At 48.4% G+C, this 22,483-nt stretch overlaps 1 protein-coding gene across 1 annotated transcript in view; it reads right to left on the reverse strand.

Annotated features, from left to right (window-relative positions):
* SCRT2 (scratch family transcriptional repressor 2) overlaps positions 1-22,483 on the reverse strand; it is a 47,495-nt gene that overhangs the window by 19,919 nt on the left and 5,093 nt on the right. Inside the window, exon 2 of the mRNA XM_084848432.1 lies at positions 11,279-11,299. Within this exon, the coding sequence (XP_084704558.1) occupies positions 11,279-11,299 (21 nt within the window). The remainder of the gene's footprint in view (positions 1-11,278; positions 11,300-22,483) is intronic.

Genomic DNA, 22,483 nt, shown 5'->3' on the forward strand with positions numbered 1-22,483 from the left:
TAGATAGGGATCTGCTGGTAGATCTCTGCATGATTTGCAGTAGATCTCCAAGGTCTACTGCAAATCTCTGTGATCTCTGACTCACAAGTGTTTAACAATAGCAAGTCAGATTGACAGTTTCTGAAAAGTCTCTGCCATGGCTGGTCTTCTGCTAATCGCTTATCTTTTAGCTTTGGTGCTCTTCAACTGGTAAGAAAAAATTCAGAAGAAGCAGTGGGAAAACACAGGAAAGTTACAAATGGAAGATGATGATGATGTCTGGACCCCCCTGGGAAATTCCATGAATGAAGCAGGACAATTGCACAATAAAAGCCTCGTCTGGTAGCCCCCTTTGTGTCCAGAAGAAAAAGGGATGAGGGGAGAACCACTCTAGCATTTCTTGCTTGTGTAAACAGAATTGTGCTATCTTAGATAAGCAACAAGAGCAAGAACTCTGCAGTAACAATGCTGGTCTGGTTAGCTATTACTGGTGTTTGCAAGGCCTGAGAGAGCAAGGGCACGCAAGAGAAGAGAAGAAGTGGCCGAATTCTCAGAATCTATTCTTCATTGCACTTTTGGAAATCCATCAGTAAGCGGAGCCCTTATGCAAAAGAAGGCTGGTATAAGAAGGAAGGCTTGCTTGGAGAAATAGTTTTGACCCACACCCCTCCAGGAATTTTCCTATCAACCCTCTTAACATACACTTTTGGCACTGTTTCCATAAGCTCCAAGTTGTGCTGTATGAATGTTGTTTCTAATGTGCACATTCATACAGATGAGCACACGCATGAACATTAATGCACGATTGAATGCCCTGTTTGCCATTTCACATGCTGGTGAGACTTAGTTTGAACTGTGGGGAACAGATCATGGAACAGCTGCATTATTCAAGCATAGACTTCAACCAAAATAACAAAAACCTTCTTGGTTTTCTAAATCGAGAAGGACAATCTAGGTGAATTCAGCAGTAATGGGCGCGAGGGGTGTGCAAACCATGTGAGAATGGGGGCATTATTAGCCTGTCTCTATTTTCATCTCTGAAATGTTGGAGGGGATGCTATTTTTATATAGTGAATTCAGCTGATGTTGACATTTCCAAGGTGCATCTGCATGTGCTGAATTGGCCTTGTGATCGGAAATACTGGCCCCACAATGGCATCTAACTCAGTCTCAGAAAATTTGTAGAGCAGACCAAAGCACCGCGGTCACAACTAGGGATGTCTGAGAAATCTGCTTCATTTCGTTTTTGACTGATCTCCTGCACCCAAATGCAGACACAAACGCAAGCAGCGATTGAAGTCTGTACATTTCTGAGCTTGCCGTGCAATCCACCAGAAAAAAAGGACTTGAGAAATGCATATGAAAAATGTGTACATTTAAAACATGAGCATAATTTGATATGTTGTTTTGGAAACATGTACACAAAAATATGCACTTTTTTTTGTGAACAGAAAAAAATAAAGCTTGCAATCTAATCGTGTCCATACCTGAATGAGCGTCAAGATGGAATTTGGAAAATGTCAATGAGTTTCAGTCTTGCTTAGTTGTGCATCCCTAACCACAACCCTAAAAATCACTGAAAGAAAGGGGGGGGGGGAAGAGAGATCATAAGAATTTGCCTTGTCGGATCACCCCAAAGGCCTATCTGTTCCAGCATTGAATTCCCCACAGTGGCAACCAGGTGCCTCTGGGAAGGGAACCCACAAACAAGGCATGAAGGTGGGGGGCCATCCTCTGTAGTTTACTCCCCAGCATGTAGTCATCACAGGTAAACTGCTCCTGTACATGGAAGTTCTATGAAGCCATAATGGCTAATAGCCCTTGATACACCCATCTTCCACGACTGTATCTAATCCCTTTTTGAAGACCATTGAAGCCAATGGCTGTTGCTGCCTCCTTTTCATTCATTCAGTGTACACTGCATGCCACCCCAAAGGCTTGGAGCAGAACTGCACTCATATTTAATGTTTTATGTTAACAATAAAAAAAGTCAGACTAGATCAAGGTTGCCTTTTCTCTCTTTTGCAGTCTTCCTGGGAGGAAGAGAGGGTGGGAGGGCTGATCTCCAACCAGTCCCTGGTCCATTGGACAGGGACTGGGTCCTACAGTGTCCCTCTCCTCACCCTGTAGCACAACTGTCAATTGCTGCAGAGATCCTTTGGGGAAAGGTGGGGGAAGAAGCTCCCTTCATCTCTTCTGCATTTGTCCAAATGCTGGGTCAGGCTGATCTCCCCTTGCTGGTGTTCTTGCTGGGACCAGGGGCCAGGGGGACCATAGCTCAGTGGCAGAGCCCCTGCTTTCCATGCAGAATGTCCCAGGTTCTATCCCTGGCATCTCCAGGTAGGGCTGGAAAAACTCCTGCCTGAAACCCTGGAGAGCTGCTGCTGCCAGTCAGTGTCGACAGTACTGGGCTAGATGGACCCAGGGTCTGACTCAGCAGAAGGCAGCTTCCGATGTCCCTAACCTCTCAGTGGCCTGTCTTCTTCTGGCTGCTGAAAGCCATCCATATGTTGACTCCGTAGTGTGCGAGGAAGTACTTCCTATTGCCTGGCCTGAATTTGCTGCCGCCAATCAATTTCACTGGGTGATCCTGAGATCTAGGGTTAATCTAGTTCGCGACGGTTAAACTAATGATTAAAATAAGCACAGTAATTATATGATCTGCCAGATAATCAGATTCTGTCCACTGCGCTCTCTAAGCAGAAGGAACAGGCTTTGGTGACGTGTGCAGCTCTAAACGATGTTAGGAAATCAAAATTCACTTTCGGGGGGTCCGTTCCAGAACAGACCATTTGTCCTAACGTCTGTGCTTTATGGAAGTGAATCAGGAGAATCTCTCCCATTTGGAATATAGAAACCACAGATGGGATTCATTTGGCAAGCAGGAAATCTGATCCTCAAAATAAATGGAGGTTTTATAAACAGCTAAATTGGGTTTTTTATTGCTTTGGTGGTTTCTCTCTCCCCCACCCTGTCCTTGAGGTTGAGGGCAGATAATGGAAGGAGGGTTTGGTTACACACAGGAAGAACCTCCTGACAGTGAAGGTCCAAATGCATTTCAGTTCATCAGCTACACAAGCTGGATTCAGGTGGGTCCTTATGCAGATGAATGCGTCGTTCTTGTGACTCCTCTCTGGTCTGAACAGCTGCTGTCCAAGTTGTTTTTTTGCCCTGGGTTGTATACTTGATGTCCGGTGGTCACTGTGATCCCTGAGTGGATTTGGGGTACTGTGCCAGCCAGGAGTGCAGTTGGGTAATTTTTAGACTCTGAACTTAATGGTCTTACGGCAGTCCCGCTCTTGAAATGGTTCTGGATATTATTCCACTAACTTCAAAATGTGGTAAGCCAGCCTGGTTGCATTTGGGGCCCCCCTTGCTCATTCTGCTGAGGGGGGGGGGCTGGGTTTCTGCCCCAAAGTCCTGTCCCGATGGCACCCAGTGGAGGCTGGTGGCTCTGATTTCAGTGGGGCAGTAAATCCACTCTGGGTTTCAGTCAGAACGAGTCAGAACTCTAAAGGAGCTCTCCAAGGTGCTTCGCATATTGAACAAGGAATGCTTCACACCTTGGAGAGCTCCTTTAGAGTTCTGACTGGTTCTGACTGAATCCTGGAGCGGATTCACCATCCCACTGACATCGGAGCCACCAGCGTCCACTGATGGCACCTCTGCTGGCCACTGCCATGCAGCACATGTGTGTGTGTGTGTGTGTGTGTGTGACCAACTTCATCTATGGGACAAAAAGGGGGCTTGCAAGTGTTTTTCTGCGTCACGTTGTGCGCATGCATGTGCAAAAGATTTTCTATCCAGCACATGCACAGAATGCTTTTGCACAAGCCAACTTTGGATTTGAAGGCCAGGGCAGTGCAGTGCTTACAAGCATTGATTTTGCACGTGGGATGCTTTGAGGTGCAACTTCTTTACCCATCTCTCTCTGTCCTCCTCCTCTTTCTCAAAACCTGGGGAGACTGCATTTGTTCTGGGGGTACAGGGCAGGGCAGGGTTGGACAAGCAGGCCTGCCCCCTTCCTTTGGACTGCCTCTGTGATGGGCAGCAGTGGGCAGGAGAGGAAGAGGAGGAGGAGGAGAGCTTGGTGTGCAAATACAGGCACAGGCTCAGTCGACACGTTATGATGAATTTGGTGTCATGCCTCTGACATACAGTGTGTGTGTGTTTGTGTGTGTGTGTGTTTCAAAGAAAAGTATCTGACCCACCCACCCCTCTTCCACTCCCAAATGCAGCCTCCAGTGGGTGCTTTTATCTATTTAATGATTTTGATGAATCACTTACATTGAAATAATTTTCTAAGCAATATACAGTACTGTATATTATCATTGTATCCTGAGGACAAGATTACCTTTCTGGTAAGGCTTGTTGGAACAAGTGTATTTTCAGTAGGTGCTGAAAACCCAGAAAGGTTGGCACCTGTCTAATTTGTAGCGGCAGGGAGTTCCAGAGAGTGAGTGCTATGATGCTAAAGGCCCTATTCCAAGCCATCATGGACCCGTCCTCTGAAATCTCAGGCAGCACCAGGAGGGCATTGCCTCATGAACGCAACAAGGTCAGGTTGTCTCTAAAGTATCCTGGTCCTGAGTTGTTTAGGGCTTTGTAAACAAGCACCAGCATCTTCCACCTGGCCAGGTAGCATATAGGCAGCCAGTGCCGTTCCCTCAGTAAGAGCAACAGGGTAGCACTCCCCCTCCCTTTCCCAGGAAAGGTCATCCATCAGGGTCATCAAGGCTGATTCAGTCCCCAAACTGGGCCTGAATGCAGACTGGAATGGGTCAAGAAAATCAGTATGCCCCAAGAGTGTCTGCAATTGTCTTGCAACAATTTTCTTGAGAACCTTCCCTCAAAAGGGTGTATTTGTGACGGGATGGTAATAGCCAAGTACCATAGGGTGGGCTTCTTAAGGAGCAGTGACACCACCACCTCCCTCAAGGGTGCAGGGACTGCACCCCTTTCACAAGGATGTTCACCACACCCAGGACCTACCTGGTCAAAATTCCTCAGCTAGCTTCAAGCAGCAAAGAAAGGTCAGGACTGAGAGAGCACAACATCTCTTTAATAAGGGTTTGTCAAACTCAGCTAATTGTTGGAGGTGTAATGCAGTTAATGCTTCTCTTATTCATATGTTTTGGAAATGCCCAACAGTTGCCTCCTTATGGGAGGAAGTTATTATATGGATACATTTTGTATTGGAAAGCACTTTAATATTTACTGATGTAAATGTTCTCTTAAATTACTTACCTGCTTTTTGGAATATAACACATGGTCAATGTAAATGGATTCTTTGTGCCCTTTTGGTTGCTAAAAGACTGATATTACGATACTGGAAGGATAAGAGCTCACTGCCTATAATGCAATGGATTGAAGACTTAACAATGCTAGCAATATTTGAAATAGTAGTATATGGGTGTAAATTGCAAATGGACTTTTATTTGGATATCTGGTCTGCTTTTACTGAAGTTTACGTGTAACCAATTCTTTCTCTATTTTTTTCTTCCTAGAATATTGTAATGTTTGAAACTGAGGATTTTAGAATATGTTGTTATATTTTAATTTTTTTTGGTTTTCTTATTTTTTTAAATTTGATTTGTTTTGTTAAAAAAATGGGGGGGGAAAGGATTGAGAAAGCACGTGGTTGGGTATGCAAATGAAAAAACCTTGCCCACCTCCTCGGGCTGCAAAAACTGAAACTGATCCCATCATATCTGCCTAGATGCAGCATTGGATGCCTCACTTGGGACTGCAGTAAATGCAGTGTCAAGGTTGCTGCAAAGACAGGCGGGTTTGTCCTCAAAGTGCCTAGGAAAAGGATCGCAGTGGCATCCAAAGGGGCTCGGTCTCCATTTACTGGAGCGGATGTCAACAGGCCCCAGACCATCTTAGGAAGCTACACTGGATGGCTACTCAAGGATGCAATGGAGGCAGTGAAAAAAGCCCTCTTTGCTGCCCACACCACCACGTAGGGATGTCGGAAAAATCTGCAACAGATTCAAATGCATTTGGATTTCTATAAATCCGACCCGCCGATTCTTCAGCAGACCAAATTTTCTGAGTCATGTAGATTCTGCAGACTTGTGGACCAGTTTTTCACCGGGGGGGGGGGATTTGCACTTATTTGCACTTGCGCTAATTCACGTTAGTGCTAATTTGCATTAATATGCATTTGTGCAAGTGCGCATTAGTGCCAATTGAAATTCATACTTGTGCTCATGCATTTGTGCAAGTAGAATGAAATTCTGGGGGAAAATTCCTATTCTGCTGGATGAAGGAGCAAAAGCCACCTGACAATCTGTGAAACACAGATGGAACAGATTTATCAAAATCCGTACATCTCTACCGCCATGCAATAGGCATGATTTTGTGCTCTTGCTTGCATTCCGTCGGCTTTGCAACCAGACTACCACCACCTGCACTCTAGCTGTTATCCAGCTGGGATACCAGGGATACCAGGCTGGGATACCAAGGAGCTGATCAGCTCCATAGCAGTGGAGAGAGCACTCAGGAGCCCCTGTGCTGACGGCCCGGTTGATCTCACCATTCCAGAGCGAAACCAGGCCTCAGCAAGATTGCCAGCTCTGTGCACCACAGAATCCTCAGAGCATTCAGGAATCCATCAGATCTCATTCATTGGGGGGGGGGGGGGTCGGGTCCTAATTGGCCTCCCATCCCTGCAATGGGAAACTGGAAGTGTAAGTTCAAATTTCACCAGGAAGTGGTCTGACCATGAGAACAGGGTTATACCACCCCACCCCTCCTTTCAGACCACTCCACTCAGTGCAGGTCCTAAGTCAAGGGCCTGACTCTGTACTGCTCTGTGCATTAGGGTGATGATGACTTGAGACAGTGGCCGTGAAGATGGCACCCTAGAGGCAGCCTCAGGAGGCATGCGGAAGTCCCCCAGGACTACTGTCCTGGGGTTCTCCAACGGCACTGTACCCAGCTCAGCCAGGGAGGCTGAGGGGCAGCAGGGTGGCTGATACACCAGGAGCACCCCCAATATGTCTTTCTGGCCCAGTACCCAATGGAGGCACTCTGGGTCTGCTCCAACATGGAGAGGCCTGCTGGTGAGGGAGGTGGAAGTCCCAGGGGCCAGAGCCACACTGCTCTCTCCCTCACGACCCTCCAGTGAACTGAGTCCCCACGTGGGGCTGAACTGAGTACCTGTGTGGGTGGAGCTGGGTCAGATCCACCCAGTGGAGGCTGGTAGCTCCAACGTCCACGGGACAGGGAATCCGCTCCAGGTTTCAGTCAGAACCAGTCAGAATTCTAAAGGAGCTCTCTGAGCACCATGGAGAGCTCCTCTAGAGTTCTGACTGGTTCTAAGTGAAACCTGGAGTGAATTCACCGCCCCACTGACATCGAAGCTACCAGCCCCGGCTGGATCCACCCCTCCCAATTTGCCCACCCAAGTCTTGGTTGCACATGCCAGGTTGACTCCTGCATCCATGATCATTTTTTTTTTTTAACCCAAACTATTGGAGGAACAATTTGGCCCTCAATAATCCTTCCAAAATCTCCTTAAGGATGGTCCGTATTATTATCCCACATTTCATGTCTGGGGAGAAGGACAGCTGGAGGCCGAGAGATAACCTAGTGAATGCATTGCAGCTGCAGGGGTGAAATCGGGGAGGGGGGCTGGCTAACAACTGGATGACACAAACGTAAGGGAGTGTGTGTGTGTGTGTGTGTGTGTGTAAATCAGGGGTGTATTATTTAGGGAGGCCCAGCAATCCTCAAAGGATGAGGCCACTGCTCATTCCTTTGCTGAGAAAGGCCAATGCTGGGACCTCCAAATAGAGGATGAGTTTGTCAAGGATAGAAAAACACACGTCCCACTCACCACTGCATTTTGAACACTCAGCACTGCACATCACTACAGGATGGCAGTCAGCTCCCAGCTCCCAGCTCCCTCATCCCCCTCGGCTCCCTGCGAGAATATTGATTTATATTTTTTGAGGGGGGGGGGAGGGAGCAAAACTGAATGAGGCTGAATGAGCAAAACTGAATGAGCAAAACTATATTTTTATTCTCTCCCCTTCTATTTCTGTCAAGATCACAGAGACATCCTGTCCTCTGCATGGGATGGTATTTCTTTCTTTTTTTAAATCCACTTTTTTTGGGGGGAGGGCAGATATGACATTCAGAGAGCTCTACAGATATTCCCCCCTCCCCCCAGTGCCATAGCTCTCTCGCTGCCTCCACTGTGCAGTTCCTCCTCGATCCCTCCTTGTTTACCAAGTGCAGTCACACACACTTGGCGGAAAAATGCCCTCCTCAGCAATTTTTCACACTTTTCCTGGAACGCACAGCAAGGTTATTGCCAGGAGGAGAACCACAGCAGCGGCCTACCCTCTCCGTTATTTTTCTTCAGCAGGTGCCCTCAAATGGAAGGCTTGCAAACTATTTCATGCAAAGCCATCTCCATCCCTGAAGATGACAAGGAGATGGTGTGTGTATTCATGTGCGCATGATGGGAATCTTTTAGGGTGCATTCTGTGTTTCTTGCTGACCTACCTACCTACCCCTCTCCCCAAAATAATTGTCACACAATACATTCCTTTTATCCGCTGAAGCGTGCAGAGAATTTGTGAAATGAGGGAGCCAGTCAGGGACGACTTATACCAAGTGTGACAATGGGGGTGGCTATGTTGAAGTGGTGTGGCAAACATACTCTGCACATGCTCAGAAGTGCTTCATTTATTTATTTATTCCTATAATAAATTTATAGACCACTTGCCATATCTAAAAAAAAAATCTCTAAGCCATTTACAAAATAAAAAATTAAAATACATTGTAATAAATACAAAAGCTGATCAGTTGAAATGTTTTAAATATTTGACACCAAGTCTAAAAATGCAGCAAGCATGAAACAAACCAGCTAGGCAGCACAATCATTCAGGGAAGGCTTGGGTAAAGAGATGGGTCTTATGCCTAAAACATGCCACAGTTGGAGCCTTCTGAATACTGGAGGAGGGCTTTCCGTAAAGCGGGTGCCACCACAGAGAAGGCCCATTTCTAGGTTGCTGCCAGGTGACAATATCCAGGAGGGGATCTTCATGACAACAGAATGAGAAGCGCATTGGAGTACTACCTGGATTGGAGTACCAATCCAGCATTGGAGTACTACTCCATTCCATGGAGTCATGGAATCAGCTTTGGTCCGTTAGGGACACACAGAGAAAGATAAGCCAAGTGTAGCATACCTTTAAAATCCAGTTTTCAGGGGTCACACTGGGCTTGAAAGGAACATACTTCTAGGTGGAGTGGGGGGAGTAGAACTGAACATCATCAAACTGGCAGGGGCTGCTCAGTCAATGAGAGAGGCGTGTTTCCCGCCCCTGTCCAGGTTCCCCCCTGCTACTGCATTATTATGAATGGAGAGCAACTAATTTCCCCCAGATGTGCAGATTTCCCTGAAAAAGCCCAAATCCCCAGATCTACAGCGCAGCATCTGAAGGCTCCCCCTGAGCGCTTCTCCCCACCCCAATTTCACCGCCTTCCAGCAATCTGCCATGGAGTTATTGTTCCCACCCCATTTTTCTCCATGTGTGCACTTTTGCCTAATGCTTCCATGCCCCCCCTTTTCCTTCTCCCTGCTTGCAATGAGAAGCTCCCCTAAACCTGGAAGATCGTTACTGTGATAAAGAAGAGAAGGGGCTTTACATAACAATGGAGAAATGACTTCATATCAGAGAAACTACAGAACATCAAACAAGCACAGCATTGCAATAGTGATTTAAGAGAGCATAGGAGAAGTGAAATAGCACTTTAGGGTGAGTTACTAAAGTTAATCTTTAACCCTTTCACTGCAGGGGAGTGAGATTTCTTTCTTTCTTCTGAGTAAACATGCACAGAAGGGGGGGATATGTTAAAGATTAAAAGCAGGCTAGCTAAGGTGAATGAGTGTCCCCACTACTGCAGTTACATGAGGGGTTGCTGCTGCGCGCCTGGGGACTTTCTCAATGGGAAAAACTACTTCCATTGGGGAAACAAGGGTGTCCCATCCCTTGCCATGTCACTGCCAGGTCACAGAGGTACTCCCAGGACTTAATGCGCAGGGACATAGAGCAATGTGGTAAAACCGCCACAGTAAATTCAGTAAAAAAAGTCAGAGTAAAAGGAGTTTCAGAAAATGCGGCTTTTCAACAGGGAAGCAGCTGGTTGGCAGCGGATTGGTGATGACGTCATCCATTGTGATGGAACTCCAACTGCTCTACCTTCACACTAAATCACTCGTGAAGACAGCCCCCAGTTTGCAGTACAACCAGCAAGGCTTCCTTTGATGATCTTAATGATCACACAGGTCTATATCAGGAAAGGTGATCTGCCAGGTAACCTGATCCCAAGTTATTCAGGGCTTTAAGGAGCTGCCTCATAAGTCAAGTCAATGACTCATAAGTCAAGTCAAGTTATCTAGCACAGTTCTCTCTACCCTGACCGACAGCTGCTTCCCAGGATGGCAAGCAGAGGTAATCTGCAGCCCCAGTACCGGAGGTCCTTCGATGCCCGTGATGGAATGTGATCAGCAAGCCTGAGCATTTTCCTTCAACCACGGTGACCCTTTTCTTGGCTATTCCTGACCTGCACATGTTCCTGGACTGATGAGCACAAGAAATTCATCTGCTGTATCAGACCAAAGGCTCATCCTACATACTAACAGTGAATTTCTTCTAAGGATCTCCGAGTACGGATCCTTATGCAGCCAAAACAGCAACACCCACAGACAAGAGGGAAGTACCAGCATTCTTGCTGAAGATGTACCCCCATCCCCCACAAAAAGAGCCCAGTGAGTCAGTGGGTGCTGATGGACTGTTGTAGGTGTGTGTGTGGGAGGAGGAACCGGGGAGCTGAATGAAGAAGAATGTAATGGAGTATCCGGGAAAAAGGAATGGTGGTTGGCTGGCAGTGGAGGCTGGTGGCTCCCATGTCAATGGGGTAGTGAATCCTCTCTGGGTTTCAATCAGAACCAGTCAGAATTCTAATGGAGCTATCCAAGGTGTTTCCACACCATGAATAGCTCCTTTAGAGTTCTGACTGATTCTGACTGAAACCCGGAGCGGATTCACTGGCCCACTGACATCGAAGCCACCAGCCTCCACTGCTGGCTGGTTTGCTGGCGGGAACACTCTCCACTGCAACATTTTATTGCAGAATGCAGATGCCTCTTAGCTATTCTAGCATTCTTTCAGTGGCCAGCCAGATGTCTCTCTGGGAACTTTACATGCAGGACATAAAGATGACGGCCTTCCCTTATAGGGATGTACGAAAGTCACTTACCTTTTCGACGGGTGACATTCGCGGTGGGGGGGAGGCGCTCCGTCCCTCCCCCCGAAATTCTGGCCGGGGGGGAGGCGTTCCGTTCCTCCCCCCCGAAATTCTGGCCGGGGGGGAGGCGCTCCGTCCCTCCCCCCCCGAATCCTGGCTGGCTGGCTCTGCAAATGGCAGCGGCCGTAGCCGCCGCCGTTTGTGTCCATGCAGTCAGCCGTGATAGGCTATGTAAATGTTTACGTAGCCTATCACGGCTGCTTTAAAAGAAAAAAAACCCACACGTACGCAAATGGCGGCGCCCATGGGCGCCGCCATTTGCGTTCCTTATTTTCGCCGTCTTAGTCTACATAAACATTTATGTAGACTAAGACGGCGAAAATAAGGGGAACGCAAATAGCGTAGATGCTAGGGTATTTGCGTTCCCCTTATTTTGGCTGTCTTAGTCTATGTAAATGTTTACGTAGACTAAGACGTGCCAAAATAAGGAACGCAAATGGCGGCGCCCATGGGCGCCACCATTTGCGTACATGCGGTTTTTTCCCTTTTCTTTTAAAGCAGCTGTGATAGGGTTGTAAACATTTGTAAACATTTAGGTAGCCTATCACGGTGTTTTTTAAAAATCTAGCCGTGATAGGGTACGTAAATCTTTACATAGCCTATCATGTTTTTTTTTTTACTGGAAATGGCAGTGGCGGCAGCCGGTCAGAAGACTGGCTGCTGCTGCTGCCGCCGCCCCAGCGCTGCACTGCCGCCGGAGCCGCCACCACCGCCACCGCCAGGAAGATTCGCCGAAGGTAAGTCCCGTCCCGGGGGGGGGGCGGGGGGGCAGACCGTTTCGCCACCGATTTCGGGGGGCCGAATGTGCTGGCATTCGGCCTCCCCAAGATTCGTGGCGAAATTCTCTGACATCCCTATCCCTTATTGAGTACCCGAACATCCTAGTCCTCAGCAATATACCCTTTCTGAAGGTAGAGGTTGCATTCATTCATCATGGTGCATAGGCATCCAGAAATCTATCTTGAAATATAAAGGAATGGGGCCCCACACGCTGAATGTGTTTGAGGGAGAAGAACCCATGGACTCACGTGAAGTGATATCACTGGGATGAAACCACTGTGCTACACAACCCTGGCTCTAGTTAGGTCCTCAGCAAATAGCCTCCAGGATGTTACCCCCATAAAGGGGTTGGTCCATTCAATCTGCTGTATCCACAACAGGAAGAATCCAGCATAAATGCTTTCTTGTAATCTCTTTGTAACGAATGGGAGTTGTGAGAGAGCATGGTTGGGCTCTTGCCCCGCCTGGGTTTGTTTCCAAGGCTCATACACGAGAGTCATTGCTTGTGGGCTGAGTGCAGACTGCGCAATCAGGGATGGCCCAAGACATTCTAGAGTCTGATGCAGACAATCTGAACTGCATCCTTTCAAGTGCATTGGTATGTGCTTAGCACGTTCTTGGCACGTCCCATTCATTTCAATGGGGCATGCACAGGAAAATGTCCTGGTCTGTCATCCATCTATCCTCTTTATGTGAACCTGCTTTTGCATTCATTGAATGTGTGTGAGGGGAACCCACCCACTGGCTGCGCATTAGTCAGAAAGCGAGCCCTATGCACATCATCTGCATTGATATGGCTCCTTTCTCAGTGGCTGCTCCCAGCTTTTGGAATAGGGATGGGTGAACGAGAGATTTTTGTCATCACTCAGATTCTCCAAACACCAAACTGAAGCTCATCCCACCTAGTTTCCTGCATTTGTTTGCACGCTTTCCTCATTTTGGTCCAACAGGGAAAATGCACATTTTCAAATTAGCATACCCAAAATGCACACTCCCCCCACCATAAGGTGTAAAACTGTGCATGTTTAAAAATGTGCACTTTTAAAAGTGAACTTTTTAAAAAATGCTCATTTTTCTCTCTCTATTCATCACCTGTTCGCGTTCACATTTGGAGTTGCAATCATGGTCTGTTCACCTAATTTGCACACATTAACAAAATTCTTGTACTTCTCTACTCTGGAACTCTGGCAAAGGAGACAGGCAGTGATAACTCCATCTTTATTGTCCTTTCTATGGCAGGCAAAACGTTTTTATTTAGGCAGGCTTTTGGTTGTTAAGCAGCTCCATTGCTGCACTAGGCTATTAATTTATTTCTTTTAACTGATGTGTTTTTAACGTGGTTGTGTTTCAATTATGTAACATTTTGTCTGTATTTTATTATTGTCAGCACTATTTCTAGAGGAAGGGCAGGACAGAAATCAAATAAATGGATACATACAAACGTACGTACATACCGGTGAATGTATGACCACCCTCACAATCCCGCTCCCTCCTTGGGCATTCCCTGAACCCATGAGGGGTTTTGTGTGAGGACTGAGGACTCCTTATGTGATCATAGCCACTCAGGGATGACAGAGAATATGATAACATCATGGTGCCCACTTTGCCAATCAAATTCGGGCACATGGAGAGGCCACTGAGAAGAAACAAAAATGTATTGCCTTCAGGGGTGGGTGAGGGAGGAATACGTTCTTATGGCCCAAGCAACTGCGATGAGACTTTGGTCTTGTCACATTGCACTATAGCAGCTTAATTGCAATCAGTGGAGGCTGGGGGCTCTGGTGTCTGTGGGGCCATGACTCCGCTCCAGGTTTCAATCAGAACCAGCCAGAACTCTAAAGGAGCTAACCAAGGTGTAACCCTTTCCCTGTATCTCTTTTATACAGTACCACAGCCAGAGGTGGCTTTGATGTCAGTGGGGCGACAAATCTGCTCCAAGTTTCAGTTAGAACTCTAAAGGAGCTATCGAAGGTACAAAGCAAAGCACCTTGGAGAGCTCCTTTAGAGTTCTGGCTGGTTCTGACTGAAACCCAGAGTGGATTCACTGGCCTGCGGTCACTGGAGCCACCAGCCTCCACTGATTGCGATGCAGCACAAAAATGCCAGGAGCGTCGGCCCGGTTGTTTCAGCAACAAGGACGTGTTCCTTCCCTGACACCATACCACGTGTGGTACCTACATTGTATTCCTTCCGGTGCCAGGTGAAGACCTATTTTCCCAGGCATTTTCCCAGGCATTTTAGCATTTTAGCTTTCTAGACTTTTAGCTTTGCCGTTTTAAATCTGTATTTTAAATTCCTGCACTGCTGCTAGGTTTTATTGTGGTTGTATCATTATATTGTGGTTTTAATGGTCTATATATTTTATATTGTTTTATTGTGTGCCGTTTGGTTTTAATTTTTGTGAACCGCCCAGAGAGCTTCGGCTATTGGGCGGTATAGAAATGAAATGAATGAATGAATGAATAAATAAATAAAATTCTGCATCCTCTTGGAATCCCGCCCCCACAATGCTGTTGGGGGACCCCGGAATGTTTATGGGAATCAGTCCCCCCTTTTGGCTCATCTCTCCTCTCCCACTGTGCCCCTGCATGCAGCATCAGCCTCCCCCCCTCGCCTCATGGCGAAAACCCAGCTGTGTCGGCACTCAGTCTGGGTGATTCAAATCCATATTTATCGGTATCCTTGGAAGCTTTAGCTTCTCAAGGGCACCCCTGTTCCCCGCAACAAAGGACACGCCAAGCAACCGTTTTTTTATGCTTCGCTCTGCTTTTCTAGCTGTGAAAAAAGGGCCCCAAAGCCCCAGGCAGGTATTTGTGAGTTGCGGGGGGAGGGAAAGCGGGAGGGTGCAAGGCGGAGAAAGGGAGCTCCGAAGCAGCAGCTCCTGAAGCAACTCACTCCCCCCCCCCGCAACACCCCCGGAGTCCCTACTCAAGACCACTTGACACTGATTACTCCTTAATACATGAAAAGCATCTTCTTCTGGCTTCACAAAGCACCGATTCCTCCCTTCTGCTCTGGCCTTTCCAAACGCGCTACGCTCAGTTGGCAGCCAGCTGACATCCCTGCCCGTTGCGTCAAAGAGCAGCCGAGGCCAGCAATCTGCTGGCGCTGGCCAGGAACCTTCAGGGATGTCCCAAGCAGGGCAGGAAGGCAGCACTCTGCCCCCCCCCCCACAGTCAGCGCCAGCACCAGGTCTTGGGGGGGAAGGCCTTGAACAAGGCACCCTCAGTGGGCCTCCCTCCCTCAATCTGCTTACTTTAGGGCTGTTGGACCTCAGCCTGTGAGCCCACCTGGGGTCCCAATCCAGCCCTCCAGGGTTCCCTAGATGGCCTGGCCCCCTTCAGTGGTCGAGCCCCTGCTTTGCATGCAGAAAGCCCCAGGTTCGATGCCCGGCATAGGGCTAGGGAGGAATCCTGCCTGAAACCCTGGGCAGCCGCTGCTGCCAGGCAGTGTCGACACTACTGGGCTAGGTGGACCCAGGGTCTGACTCAGTCTAGGCAGCTTCCGATGTTCCCTTGGCCACACCCCTTTCTCTCAGTTGCCAGTCAGTTGGCCATATCCTGGCTTTTGCTCAGCCCCCCCCCCCCCAATTCCGAAAGGTCAGAAAGCTAAGGCTTCCTTACTGGCAGGAAGAGTTGTACATGAAATGATCCTGTTATCTTGGGCCCACCTGCTTTGCGTTTTGGCCCAGCCCCTCGTACTTCCGCTCTGCCCACTAGAGGAATGTGCCCCCCCCAACAGCTCCTCTGAAACTGAGTTCAGCCCTCGGGTTCAGCATCCCTGGCCTGCTACTCCCTTGCTGCCACCATCTCGCCGCTCATTCCTACTTGTCTGATCATGCTGACCCTTGGCGCTGGCCCTGCCTGTTGATGGACTTCAGCGACCAGCCTCTGGATGTGCGGTGCCGCTCACTTTGGAGGATCCATTTAGCCACCATGGCTAACAGGACCCTCCCCCTCCCCCTCCTCCGTGACTTTGACCGACCCTTTTCAAAAGCCACTCGAAGTGCTGCATTACCTTGAACCTGTCTCTCCACGTTTGCACGTGTGCCTGTTTAAACAGGCCTGATCTGGATCAGGACTGTGGCACACGTAGAATCATAGAATAGTAGGGTTGGAAGGGGCCTACAAGGCCACTGAGTCCAGCCCCCTGCTCAGTGCACATGAGTTTCACCTTGTCATCCTGGGCCACCACAGAGGCCGCCCCCCAACTTCTCTCCTGAGACAAATAGCAGCTTTGGCAGGGGCAGTTCTCACCAGGACCATAGCATGGAGGAAAGGGTTAACCCTTTTCTATCTGCACTGTGGTCCTAATCCAGATTGGGGACCATCCTCATCGCTACCAGTTTTCCTCTCTCTCTCCCCCCCCTCTTTACTTTTCCAGGACACTCTCTTCCATTCCCCCTAATCCCCCCCCCCAGTTTCCACCCCCCCACTCAACTGTTAGCTAGCATTCTATGGTCACTGAGGATGCTCGGTCCTCAAGGGGCGTTTTCAAGGCTTTCCCTCCTCCCCCCGATGCTTCCTTCCTCTGGAACTATTATTTGTTGTACTTCTGCAAACCAGGGGACCCCCCCGAACCTGCTGGCACCTCCCTCTTGTGCGTAGATGGTGCTGTGTTGGCTACATAAGGAACGACACTAGGAGAAGTGGGTTTGCTGTTAGAATACACAGGATAAACCCAGAATTAAGTGCAATCTTGGGGAAGCACCAAGGGGGATAAACCTTCCTATGTAAAGACCCCCCCCACACACCCCTGTAGTAAACACCAAAGTACGGCAGCGGAGTTGGTAGCTGTCATTCCATTTGCTTCTCTGCCTCTTACCTCATCTCCATTTATAATACTCCTCAATCCCGCCAGTTCTCGCAGCCTCATTTCCTTTGCCTCTTTCCCTGTCTACTGTCTCTGTGCTTTATTCCTATCATATGGAAGCCAATGTGGTGCAGTGGTTAGAGTGTAGGACTGGGACTAGGGAGGTCTGCGTTCTAGTCCACACTTGACTATGAAGCTCACTGTGTGACTTTGGACTAGTCACTTACTCTCAGCATAACCTACCTCACAGGGTTGTTGCAGAGGAGGAGGATCATGCAAGCTGCCTTGGGTTCCTTGCAAGAGGAAAAAAGGCAGCATATAAATGTAATACATAAATAAAGATTTGGCGAAGTGATGCTCAAGCTGTTCGGGAAGGGGGGGTGCACTCCCCCTAAAGGATCAGGTTCATAGTTTGGGGGTGCTCTTGGATCCGGCATTGTCACTAGAGGCGCAGGTGGGCTCAATGGCACACAGCACCTTTTATCAGCTTAGGGTACAATCCAATAGGGATAGTCGGCCGCCTCCAAACTTGGAGGCAACCGACTATCCAATGCAGGGAGGGCGGAGCGTGGAGGGGATCTTCTCCTCCATGCTTTGGCCACCCTGCATTTGTGGCTAGACAGTTGATTTTGGTTGTTTAGCTGTGGCAGCTCAGAGAGGGGTGGTGGTGGGGGCTGGACAGTGCATAGGAAATGCTGTACCGGTGCTTCTGCCCTCTCCTCCCCCAGTAACACCCCCTCCCCCCCATGCTGCTCATCTGAACCACACTGCCTACGAGGCAGCGGGACAAGAGGCAGGGGGGTGATTTTCTGGGAACCAACTATACCAACTAGGCCCTTATATGGACAGAGATAGTGTCCCAGGCTCAATCCATGGCATCTCCAGATATGTCTAGGCAAGACTCCTGCCTGAGTCCCTGGAGAGCTGCAGCCAGCCATTATAGACAATATGGAGCTAGGAGGACCAAAGGTCTGACTCACTATCTGGCAGCTTTTTCTGTTCCAGGGTGCTGTTACATTCTTATCCAAACAGAAAAAACCTAGCTACAGTGATCCATGCTCTGGAAACCTCTTGTTTGGATTACTGCAATATGTTATATGTGGGACTGCCTTTGGAAATGGTCCGGAAACTTCAGCCGGTCCAAAATAGGACAGCATGTTTGTCAGCAGAGACGGGGCAATATGATCATATTATGCCAGTGCTTTATACATCCATTCTGGGCCCAATTCAAAGTGCTGGTATTAACTTATAAACCCCTAAATGGCATGGGGCCAGGACACCTGAAGGATTGTCTCCTCCCATATATACCTGCCCAGACCCTTTGGTGCTCCCATCAAAGGAAGTGAGATGGGTGACCACTAAGAAGAGGACCTTTTTGGTTGGGGCACCCCGACTGTGGAATGAACTCCCCCGAGAGGCTCACCTGGCACCTACCTTATGCTCTTTTTGGTGCCAGGTGAAGATCTTCTTATTTTCCCAGCCATTTTAGTCTGTCAGTTTTTGTTGTTTTTCAATCTGTTACTGTATTTTTAAACCTTTCACTGCTGCTAACTTGTATTTAGATTGAGGTTTAGGTTTTAGACTTTAGTTTTAAACTTTTAGATTATATTTTATCATGCTGTATTTTATGGCTTTAATGGTTGTGACCCACCCAGAGAGCTTCGGCTATCGGGTGGTATAGAAATATAACAAACAAATCAATATGGGTCCGTATCCCTAGAAGAGCATCCTTCTCTCTGTTCATCAGGCTGCCTCCTTCTTCACTCCCAAGTCGCTCCTCAAGACTCCTCTTACCTCCTTCCCCATCCCCACCAGTCAGTGCAGATTTCACACATTACATAGCAACAAATCCAGGTCTGAAACCAGGGTGCACATACAGCAGGGAAACACAATAAATCCTTGTTCCTTGTCAAGTGCACCTGCATGACCCCTGTGTTCCCATACACCCACTTGTCACATCCACACATTACATTTTAGATGTAATTTTCTCCATAGGGAAGGACTAGAACAAATGGGTGGAAATGGCAAGGAGGCAGATTTTGGCCAAAGATCAGGAGAAATTCCCTAACAGTGAGGGCTGTTTGGCAGTGCAACAGACTGCTTTGGGAGGTGGTGGGCTCTCCTTTGCTGGAGGTATTTACGCAGAGCCTGGATGGCCATTCTCAGGGATGCTGTAACTGTAGCCTGCAAGGCAGAGCCTGGATTGAGCAGGGGGATGGACTACTTGACCTCCAAGATCCCTCCCAGCTCTAAAATTCTTTGACTCTACATACACTTGCAAACAATGAATGTGGATGGAATGTGTCAAGGGTTCTTTCTGTCAGCCACAATCAGTTCCCTGTCTTGTTACTAATGAAGACCATAGGCTCCTGGTCGGCAACGAGATTGAAGTCAGCATTGAAAAGGGAGTGAGCTGTGGCAGGCCAGGACTTTCACATCTGCTCCAAAAAGGGGGCTGGTAAGTTGTTTGGCCATAGCTGGCATCTCAATTCTTCACTGCTCTGTGGCAACCAGCATGGGGTGGCAGATGGGGGGGGGAGGCAGGAGAACCAGTCAGAGGGTTAGATTTGTACTCAGGATCCTCCAGCTACTGGCCCCAAGGATGGGCCAATGTCTGGGCTGAAGAGAGGATTGCTTGTTCAAGTTCCTCAAGCAAAGCTTTATGGCCGAGGTGGGGCCAAATCTGTTGCAAAAACCAAGCTGTGCCATCCTGACCTCTCTAGCACATCTAGCTACCAAAATCAGCCATTCCAAGATCTCAAGGGAATTGGCAGAGAAGGACAGCACACACACAGTTCCAAGAGCCACCATTTCTCCAGCCTTCCTGTACAGAACATGCTGGCTAGAGACCTGCCAAAACTTTGAAGCATAACGCTTTTGACAGATCGACCTCTCACTCAAGCCAGGGCAGTTTAACCCAGTCTGCCTCAACTTGGTGCCCTCTAGTTGAGTCGGATTGCATCTCCTGTCATCTCCAACCAGCAGGGCCACCTGGCTGGAGATGACGGGGTTTGTCGTGCCATGCATTTAGAGGGCACCAGGTTGGGAAAGGGTGGATTAATTCACACACCCATCCCTGATCCTCCATTCCTTTCTGAGTTGTTTTTCCCCCTTGAAGTAGAAAGGAGAAAGACCTTCTCACGAATGTCTCTGAGCTGTCATCTAAGAGGCTACATTTCCTTGAAGAAGGTGTTCTATGTCATACGGTGGTGAGCCAATGTGGTGTAGTGTGGTGAGAGTGTTGGGACTGAGATCCGGGAGATCCAGGTTCTAGTCCCCACTCGGCCATGGAAGCTCACCAGGTGACTTTGGGCCTCACAGACTCTCAGCCCAACCCACCTCACAGGGTTGTTGTTGTGAGGATAAACGGAGAAGAGAAGGAGGAGAATAATGTAAGCTGCCTTGGGTTCCTTGCGAGAGGAAAAAAGGCGGGATATAAATGCAATAAATACATACATACATACATACATACATATATACGAAGCAGGGCAGCCAGTGATCCTAAAAGATCCAACCTGCTCCATTGGTAAAACGAAATCTGCTTTCTGATCACTATACCCTAAGACAGAGAAGGGCAGACTTCAGCTTGGTGGCATCACCAGGATCTACTTTGCTTTTCACTATTTATTTTATTTTATTTTATTTATTTCATTTCTATACCGCCCAATAGCCGAAGCTCTCTTCGCTAGGACCACTAGGACACCTACCGAAATAGTGTCGGGCTGAGGGTGTGCCATACACTTGCATCACAGTCCTATGAATGCTCATGTGAAAGCAGGTCGCCACAGCGAGCAAGTTTCAGCTTGCAGCCATGGAAATAAGGAGCAAGCATCCGTCGGAGCCAATACTCGTTCAAGAATCCCTTTTCAGTACAAAAAACTCCACTCCTGGCTCTTGCCTGGGGCTTTCTGCATTTCAGCAGCCAATTTTTCTTGTGGGGTGGGTGGAGTGGGGGGCGAAGGCTTGCAGTTATTGCTATTGATGGTCTCTTATCCCAAACTCACCTAAATCCTGAAGGTAGATTTCTGTTTCCCTTCATTCCTGCCCAGTGGAGGCTGGTGGTTCCGATGCCAATGGGGCGGTGAATCCGCTCTGAGGTCAGTCAGAACCAGTCAGAATTCTAACTGCTCAGCACCTTGGATAGCTCCCTTAGAGGTCTGACTGGTTCTGACTGAAACCCGGAGTGGATTCACTGCCCAACTGGGATCGGAGCCACCAGCCTCCGCTGTTCCTGCCAAAGCTGAAAAGGAATATGCTTGTAAAGTTGTTAGAAATCCATCCAGATCTACTGCAAATCACCCAGAGATCTACCAGTTGATCCGCACCCACCTTCTGCCCAGCCCTGCCTTAAGACATCATGGAAGCCAACAATTTCAGGGGAGTCATTTTCCTAATGGAAAGGAATTCTGCAAGGTTGGGTGTGAGGCAGTAAAGGTTATATGGTGGTGGCAGTGGCGGTGTGGGGGGCTCATTTCCAAAGACAGGGCTGGCATCAGCAATCGGCCTAGTTGGGCATCTGCCAACGCTCACAATCCAGTGGGGCCCTGACTGCCAGCCCCCGTATCCTCCCTGGGTCTTACCCCTCCTCTGTGCCGGGCAGACCCTCTTCACCCGATCTCTCTAAGCAAGTGCCAGACAGAAGGGGAAGGAGCCACAGTGAAGGCATCTTGCTTGAGGGCCTTCCAAAACCTGGAGTTTGCACTGGTACAAAGCTTTCATGGAGGGGGCTATACGTAGCCCAGAGGAAATAATGCAAGGAAGGGATTCCCTTCCCTGTGGATGCCTCAGGTTGTTTTGTCACTCAGCTGTGTGTTCTTCTGGTTGCAATCCAGGGTGGGGGTGCCCTTGTGACATTGCAAGAGATGTTGGGTTGCACCTCTTGGATCATACACTGATTCACTGGATGCCTACAAATTAGAGCTCAGCCAACAACTAAGGACAGGGCTTTCAATCAACCAATGGGTTGCCTTGAATTCAACGATCACCTCTCCACATAATGTCTGGTTAATGCAGGGAACTCCCTGCCGCTGGATGTGGTGATCGGTTACTGATCCAACAGGGCTGCGCTTACCTTGTTAATTTCATCTACTGATGAAATGTCGATAAACTTGGCTATTGTCAAAATTTCAGGATCCATGTCCACTGCAGATATTTTGACAGGTAGTGTGGTGTAGTGCACAGGGTCAGACTTTAGCCAGGGAGACCCAGATTCAAATGCCTGCTCAGGTGCAAAGCTGAAGGGGTGATCTTCAGTCAGACACTCTCTGTCAGTCTTACCTACCTTGTGGGGTTGTTGTAGGATAAAATGGGAGCGGGAGACAGTATCTGTTGCCCTGAGCTCCTTGTTGGGGGGGGAAGGGAGGGGGCAAAATCTAATAAATAATATTGAAGGAAGTGTAAGATATCTTCATATTATTAAATTATTAAAGCTGCCACTCATGGCTAAAGGAAAAGGCCCTCTTTAACATCTCTTCATCCTTCCCAGTGAATGAGGAACAACAGAATCAAAACAGTTTCAAAATGGCTATTTTTATGTGCAGATTCACTGATTAAAATTTGGCCCACCAATTAAAATGGACTC

The sequence above is a fragment of the Heloderma suspectum genome, chromosome 4 (assembly GCF_057233095.1).
Source record: "Heloderma suspectum isolate Gila_16-S chromosome 4, 16-S_ref, whole genome shotgun sequence".
In the NCBI taxonomy this organism is placed as follows: domain Eukaryota; kingdom Metazoa; phylum Chordata; class Lepidosauria; order Squamata; family Helodermatidae; genus Heloderma; species Heloderma suspectum.